The sequence below is a fragment of the Amblyraja radiata genome, chromosome 35 (genome assembly GCF_010909765.2).
Source record: "Amblyraja radiata isolate CabotCenter1 chromosome 35, sAmbRad1.1.pri, whole genome shotgun sequence".
Lineage (NCBI taxonomy): Eukaryota > Metazoa > Chordata > Chondrichthyes > Rajiformes > Rajidae > Amblyraja > Amblyraja radiata.
The window spans coordinates 16,996,446-17,004,972 of NC_045990.1; the positions used below are offsets into that span (position 1 = coordinate 16,996,446).

Sequence of the window (8,527 nt, forward strand, 5' to 3'; positions counted from 1 at the left end):
GATTCATATTGGAGTGAAGCCACAGTTATATCACCCGGGCACAAGAGTAGCGGTAGAGTTGCTGCCTCACAGCGCCAGAGACCCGGGTTCAATCTTGATCACAGGTCTGTTATTTGGTTTGCACGTTCTCCCTGTGACCGAGTGGGATTTCTCCGGGTCTTCTGGGTTTCTGTAAATTGAAATCTATCGCGACTGTGTGTGTGGGATAGTGTTAGTGTGCGGGGATTGCTGGTCGGGGTGGACTCGGTGGGCCGAAGGGCCTGTTTCCGCGCTGTATCTCTAAACTAAACTAAAGTGAAGAGCCGATTGTACATGGGCCCAAAGAACAGCCGTGGGTTGGTTACAACGTGGAGGGGGCTATTCGGCCCGTCCGTTCAGTGCTGGCTTTGTGTGAGAGTAATTAGGATAGAGCCCCCTCTCCTCCGGCCCAGCGATTTAGATCTTTCCCTTGCACCTTGTGGAACTCTACCGGGGAATCTGCCTCGCCTACCCTCTCCCGTACGCAGAGCCCGCATTATCCACTGGCTGGCAACTCTATACCTTGCATCTGGTGCCGTTTGTGTCAGTTACTTTATGTCTGCGTCCCTCTTACACAGTTTAGTTCAGTTGAGCTTTGTGATACACTGTGGAAACAGGCCCTTCAGCCCACCGGGTCAGTACCGGACCAGCAATATCCCTGTACACTAGTTCTCTCCTACACACACCAGGGACCGTTTACAGAAGCCAATTAACCTACAAACCTGCAACTCTTTGGAGTCTAGGGGGGAAATCGGAGCACCTGGAGAAAAACCCACGCGGTCACGGGGAGAACGTGCAAACTCCGTACAGGCAGCACCCGTAGTCGGGATCGAACCCGGGTCTCTGGCGCTATGAGGCGGCAACACACGACCCACATCCCACCAGTCCCCACATGTCGGTGTACCTATCCAAAAGCATCTTTAACGCCACGATTATATCTCCAGAAGTATACCCATAGAGCTATACAGCATAAAAACAGGCCCTTCGCCCCCATCTCGTCCATGCCAACGGTAACTGCTGGACACTACTTGGTTAATAAGCCCGTTACTGGTTACTGGACTAGTCCCACCTCTCTGTATTGGGCCCATATCCTTCTAAACCCTTCCCACGATGAAAGAATGGGTCGACTGGCCTTGTATTCGCTGGAATTTAGAAGGATGAGAGGGTATCTTATAGAAACATATACAATTATAATAACCATATAACCATATAACAATTACAGCACGGAAAACAGGCCATCTCGGCCCTTCAAGTCCGTGCCGAACACTTATTCTTAGAGGATTGGACAGGGCAGATGCAGGACAAATGATCCCCATGTTGGGGGAGTCCAGAATCAGGGGGGTCACACAGTTTAAGAATAAAGGGTAGGCCATTTGGGACTGAGATGAGGAAAAACGTTTTCACCCAGAGAATCTGTGGAATTCTCTGCCACGGAAGACAGTGGAGGCCAATTCACTGGATGTTTTCAAGAGTGAGTTAGATTTAGCTCTTAAGGCTAAGGGAATCGTGGTATATGGGGGGGGGGGGGGGAGCAGGAACGGGGTACTGATTTTGGATGATCAGCCATTATCATATTGAATGGCGGTGCTGGCTCGAAAGACCGAATGGCCTAATCCTGCACCTATTTTATATGTTTCTATCTATTCAAATGCCGTTTAAAATGTCATTGTATCCTATAGCCTCCTCCGGCAGCTCATTCCAGATATGGACTACCCCCTGAGTGAAAGAAAGTTGCCCCCTGAGGTCCCTCTTAAATCTCTCCCATCCCACCTTAAGCCTATGCCCTCTAGCTTTAGAATCCTCTCCCCCAGGGAAATGTATGTGAGCGCTCACTTCGGTAAATCTCTTCCGCGCTCTCTCCAACACTTCCCTGAAGTTTGCGTCCAGAACCGGACTTAGGAATTAAGGAATACGGCTAGATCAGGTAGACCGCTCGGCTCCAGGGTTTTCTCAGCCTTTCAATGACAGTATGGCTGATCTGAAATCTCAGGGCAGGTCCCGCCAATATGTTCTCCCGAACATAATTTGCAAAATTTTAAAAAAAATACCACCAAATATTATTGAATAAACACTAAGTGCGGGAGTAACGCAGCGGGTCAGGCAGCCTCTGTGGGGGGGATGGACAGGCGACATTTCTAGTCGAGACCCTTCTTCAGACTGCTTCTTCCCTCCACAGATGCTGCCCGCCCTGCTGGGTTCCTCCAGCACTTTGTGTTTTGCTCAAGACTCCAGCATCAGCAGTTATAGGGTCATGGGGTGGAAACAGGCCCCCGACCCAACTTGCCCACACCGCCCGATATGTCCCATCTACACCTAGTCCCACCTGCTTGCATTTGGCCCACATCCCGCTAAACCAGTCCATGTACCTGTCGAAATGTTTCTTAAACGGTGTGATAATCCCAGCCTCAACTACCTCCTCTGGCAGCTTGTTCCATACACCCACCACCCTTTATGTGTAAAAGATTACCCCTCAGATTCCTAATTCCCATTTACTCGATCTATTGATTCTATTCCTTCCGTCCCAAATATTCCTAAATGCTCTAAATGTTCTAACTGTGATCCGGCCACTATTGATAACGGATATTTTAGCCGTGGTTCTCTTGATAAAATCAGTACTTTATCAGCAACTTTCGCACGTCTTAAACTACCCAACTATGCCTCAAATCTGCCCCTTTATCGCCCTACGCTCAGTTCCCGGCCGCCAACCCATCGCTAAGCCACAAGGCTGGTCTTGTCAGATGCCCCACGCCTGCCAAGCAGACGGCTGCTACCTCACAGCGCCAGAGTACCGGGTTCCATCCCGACCTCGGGTGCTGTCTCTGTGTGTGTGTGTGTGTGTGGAGTTTGCGCGTTCTCCCTGCAACCGCGTGGGTTTCCTCCGGGTGCTCCGGTATCCTATCACACCCCAACGACGTGCGGGATTGGCCCTCTGTAAATTGGCCCCAGTGTGCAGAGAGTGGATGAGAAAGTGAGATAACGTGAAATTAGTGTGTACGGGAGATCCCTGGTCGACATGGAATAGGCGGGCCGAAGGGCCTGTTTCCTCATTATATCTCTAAACTAAACTAAACTGAGCGAAGGCAAGCTAAACTAAGGTAAACTAAACTAGGCTATGCTGAAATAAACTAAACTAAACTAATCTAAACTAAGCACCCCCTGCTCGCTTCCACCGCGATGCAAAGCCTGCATTTCTAGCATAACTCCACACTGCCCAATGTCACCACTCCAGCGCATATGAAGGTACACGGACTCAAACAGAGAGACACAAACGCTGGCAATTGATGCTGGTCGCGACGCTGCTGGTAACCAGCAGAGTACAACGTCCCCCTTGCCAGACCGTGGCCCGGGCAAGGAGATGGTTCTAGGGCCGAAGGGATGCTGCGGGAACAGGGGGGGGGGGAGAAACGGGGAGCCCGATTAACACGGGAGGGGGTCGTCTGAGAATGCGCCACATCGCCGGAACAGCGGCCAGGCACGACCATTCGTCCCCTAGCCGCCATCCCTACCTCTATCTCCACCGGGCCTTGAGTGTGGTGAATCTCTAGGATCTTCACCACAGAGGGCTGGCAAGGCCTGAGCACCAGGTGCGCTTAATAAGAACAGATAGTTAGCTGCAAAATCGGGTTACTGAGGATTGCAAAGGAACTGGCGCCGAATAATGGAATTGGCCCGGAGAGGGACATCAGGCCACCGTGGGGCCGAACGGCATACTCCCGTCCCCCTTATCTTGTGCTCTTCGCTTCCTCCTCTAATAAGATAGCGGCCGATCTTTCACCCCAGCGCAATCCCGCAACATCTAATATAGGAAACACCTCGTCCTCTCCCTTGCCTGCAGAGCGAACCACACACATCGTGAGGAGAAAGTTCCCAAGCCTCGCTACCCTTCAGCGAAGATCTTTCTCCTCATTGTCCCGAATACACTGCACATTGCACTGATTCCTAGCCCATCTATTAGTCAGATGCACCGCACATCACAGAAACAGGCCATTCGGCCAGCCTTGGCCATGCTGACCAAGTTGACCTGCTGGGCTCGTCCCATCTGCCTGCACTTGACCCACGTTCCTCTAAACCCTCCCTATCTCAGTATCTATCCATGTGTCGTTTAACCTTAATTGTATCTGCATCTGTAGACGCCGCTTGCATCTCATTCCAGATAGCACTATCCTCACTGAGTGAAAAAAAAATGCCCGTGAGGTCTCTCTTAAATCTCTCCCCTCTCACCTAAAGCTGCGCCCTCTACTTTTAGAATCCTCTACCCTGGGAGAAAGACAGTGAGCGTTCACTTTATCCATGCCCCTAGTGATCTTGTACAGTGTACACCACAACAAGGCCGCCATCAGCCTCATGTGGTCCAAGGAATAAAGTCCCATCCTGTCAAACTGTAACTCAAGCCCGCAAGCCCAGGTAACACCCTGGTGAATCTCGTCTGCACCCTTTCCAATGTAATGGTATCTCGCCGTGACATACGCAGAAAGTGCTGGAGTAACTCAGCGGGACAGGCAGCATCTCTGGAGAGAAGGAATGGGTGACGAAAAGTACAGAAGCGTGAAAACGCACACCACCCAGATTCGGGGACAGTTTCTTCCCAGCTCTTATTAGGTAACTGAATCATCCTACCACAACCAGACCACAGTGCTGAACTACTATCTACCTCTTTGGTGACCCTCAGACTACCCTTGATCGGACTTTGCTGGCTTTACCTTGTATATATACACTGTAAATGGCTAGATTCATGTATGGTACACAAAAATGCTGGAGAAACTCAGCGGGTGCTGCAGCACCTACGGAGCGAAGGAGATAGGCAACGTTTCGGGACGAGACCCTTCTTCAGACTTCATATATTGTCGTTCTGCCGACTGGTTAGCACGCAACAAAATAAAAGCTTTTCACTGTACCTCGGTACATGTGACAATAAGCTCAACTGAACGCTTAGGGTCGGGTCGAGACCGTTCTTCAGAATGAGAGTCGGAGATACTGAGATAAGGAAGGATGAGACATCAAAATTGCCTGTACAATACAATACACAAAGACTGGACTCCCATTCACGGCGAGGCTTTGGCAGGAGCCCAGCGTTAATATCTTAGCTTTGGAAGGGATGGAGATCGGGAAGGGTTAATAAACAGGGCACTCCCGCAAACTCACGTTTGCGCCTGGCCTCAATATTCTTGAATGGAGATTGAGATAACGGTGCGCGTCAGAAGAGACCCACGGATTCACCCGAGCCCTCGTGATCACACATGTAAAAATAGGCTCCTAAAAGGACTTGTGCACATTATTAATTTAGACTGGTCACAGATAAGGAATTTGTCCGCCTTTTAATTAATTAATGAACAATTAAATAAGTGGAGCGCGCAATAGGTGTCCCCGTTCAGAGCAGGGGCCGGTAGTTTCAAATTAAATTGTGTAGACCAGATTTTAGTTACAACGACTAGAATATTTTTTTTAAAGGGCTAATATAATTTTAACTAGCCTTAAAAAAAATAGTGAACTGAGATTTTTTTTTTACATTTTTTCTAGAGGTTAATGAACATAATTTATCGTCCTCTTCTCAGTCTAGGGTTTGCAGCGATAATCTGGAGAGCAGACAGATACTAAATCGGCATTCCGGAGCTCAGGTGTGTAGCGGTCCGCATTCTGCAGGTTAATTTGTTCCTGAAGGCGCGATATATCAGCGATTGTTTGTCTCAACCGCCCATTGTTTTATTAAAATGAGTAATTTCTGCCATGAAATTGAACCAGCCATCGACCAAAATCCCAATTTTACTCGAACGCTTCATTCACAGAGGGGATATATAGGGGGGGGGGGGGTTAAACTCAGCTACATTTTGGTGACATCTAAATAATATACCGACCAGGAGTGGATACATAAATTGTCATTTACACGTCCGTATTGGTTTGAAATTATCCAGGCTGTTCTTTCAAAGAATAATAAACTCCCTCGTCCAAAATTCTGCTCAGCGTTAAAAGTATTTGCCGCGTTCCTTATTGAAATAAATAACATTATTAGATTTCTCCATTTCCCAAAAACAAAGGGCCGCCAATTTTCCTTCCAAAAAGTTGCATTCTTGAGTTTTGTAAATGTAGATTTTTTTTTCCTCACACACACAAAACAAAAAGTTGAAATGACGGGAATGAAATTGGCTTTCAAATCTTCCCTGTTCCCCTCGACCACAAACAGGATGCAACTTGAAACTTGCAAACATCTAACGGCGACCAGCGAGCGCGAAGCGCCTTGAACCCCGGTTTCAACGAAGAGTCCGAATAATTCCATGTGGATAGGAAGCATTTTACAATGAATGGACTGGCTGGTGATGTGAGACAGAATCAGCTGAGCACCGGCATTGGAAGCAGAAGGCGGCACCCCAATTTATCAACAGACTCAAGTGCGGGAGTCCCTCTGAGCGCCTCGCAATTCTCCTCTATTCCATCGCCATACCTACACTCGCCATCACGTCCACAATACATCACAATACCTGTCTCTAAGAAATATCTCAAATCCACTTTTTAAAAGCAACACACACACAAATGAGTTATAAAAAAATATACAGATGATGCCATCAATTTAAATAGTTCATTGCAATCCTGTGCAGCTGCAACAAATGAGAATGTCATTGTTCTGGTGGAAGTGACAAATAAACACTCATGATAAATCGCCGCCACGTCTCACATTTAAACAAAAATAATCTGCCCTTGTTTTTCATTAGAAGTTAGCAAAACTTTTTTTTTTAATCCAAGTTCCACATACCAACACAGAAACAATTCTCGCATCGAGCACAGAGGCAAAGGCAGGAAGATTGAGACATCCGGCCAGATTCCTCTGTCCTTATCAACAGTATTTCGCCTTGCAGCTCGCACACATTGCACAAATCAAACAACGGCACAAATTAACAGATATTAACAGCTGAGCAAAAAAAAAAAAAAAAAAAAAAATCCTCTTCAAAATCCACACAGTTATTCCTGAAAGATTCATAAAGCGACACAGCACAAAAAGCAAATGAGAAGGCGGCACAAAATAACAGCAATTCAGACAAATTCTTTTCGGATTTTCCCTTCAGCCACCCTGCCGCGGAGAACGTCAATAATTCCAAATATCAAGCGGTATTTGGATAAATTTGAGGTAACCGCCATTTTCTGTAGTTGACAGCCATGTGCAACAGTGGAAAGGGAACTCTGGACCCATGCCACAAGTCGTCCTTCTAGAGAGAGCAACATAGAGAAACACACATACACACACACACACACACACACACACACACACGGACAAGTACAAGCGGGGAAGGTGGCGAGAAGGCAAAAAAACTGCAACAAAGGGATATATATATATCAACCATCGCACATTGCATACACTAACGACGTTATTGATGAAAAAACAAGAAACTAAGCCGCGCCAACAGGCGTTACCTGAGTCAGGCAGAGCGGAGAGTACATACTAGGAGCGGTGTAGAATGATTCTGGGTTGTGTGAGAATGCCGTTTCACGCTCTTTGTAACAGCCTATTTTCCATGGTGAATTCTAAACACGGCCGCGGAGTTCTGAAAGCGAAAGTTGACAGCGTTGGTGTGTGTGTGTGTGTGTATGTGTATGTGTGTGTGTGTGTGTGTGTGTGTGTGTGTGTGCGTGTGTGTGTATGTGTGTGTGTGTGAGTGAGTGGGTGCATGGAGAGAGAGAGAGGGAAAAAAATCCCCAAAAGCTATACTGTACCAACGCTCACGGTTTCTCAATTCATCTCCAACCCCCCTGGAAAAAAAACGGAAACAAAAAGATAGATCTAGCCGGGCGGGGAGGGGAGAGGAGAGGAGGGGAGGGGAGGGGGGGGGGTGTTAGACCCGACCCTGAGAGACTGTTGTCAAATTTCTGGGTTTCGTGTGTGTGGTGTGTGTATGTGTGTGTGTGAGCTACACTTCATGCGATGGGGCTGACAGCCTAATGTGGGTTTGAGGCGGAGAAAGGGGGGGATTTCGGGAGAGAAAAACACGCGGGGGGGGGGGGGGGGGGGGGGAATAAACAGGAAAGGACAATCCCAGAGGCGGCGTTCGACTTGTCAAACTTTGCAAGATCGCTCTGCGAGATCATATGCCTTGCAACAGTCAGTGAATCGCTGGCTCGCAAGCTTGCTCGCCCTCTCTCCCCGTCGCTGAGATGACACAGCCTTGCTGGCGATTCGCCCCCTTACACTGAAGCTGCTCAATCAGCCTTCCCTTCCCCTCCCTCCCCTCTCCTCTCAATCCCCCTAAAAAATATATCATTAAAAAAAATATCTATCAGCGGTTTGAGTTTGGAAGTTGTTTTTTTTTTACCGTCAGTTGCGTTTGTGTTCGGTTTTGTTTTTACACAACCCGGCGGCGGAGCTTACAATCACTTTTTTCCCCCTCTAAAAACTCGGCAGAAACTTTTGTTAGGGCGAAACGGGAAGAGAAATAGGAAAGGAGACGGGTTGCGTTTTTTTTTTCCTTTTTGTCTGAGGGGAAAAATATGCACTGCTTTTTTATACTCAGGGAGGGAGGGAGGG

The 8,527-nt window shown here is 47.9% G+C and overlaps 1 protein-coding gene across 6 annotated transcripts in view; it reads right to left on the reverse strand.

Moving 5' to 3' along the window:
• LOC116991815 (nuclear factor 1 X-type-like) overlaps positions 1–8,527 on the reverse strand; it is a 100,186-nt gene that overhangs the window by 40,707 nt on the left and 50,952 nt on the right. For 2 of the 6 annotated variants that reach the window (XM_033050779.1, XM_033050778.1), the window contains one exon: positions 7,420–7,550. The exons of 1 other annotated variant lie outside the window; for it this stretch is intronic. In XM_033050779.1, the coding sequence (XP_032906670.1) occupies positions 7,420–7,446 (27 nt within the window). In that variant the 5' untranslated portion in view covers positions 7,447–7,550. Of the gene's footprint in view, positions 1–7,419; positions 7,551–7,719; positions 7,825–7,849; positions 7,984–8,315; positions 8,471–8,527 lie in introns of those variants that run through there. 3 more of the 6 variants (XM_033050780.1, XM_033050782.1, XM_033050781.1) reach the window with 3 other exon arrangements.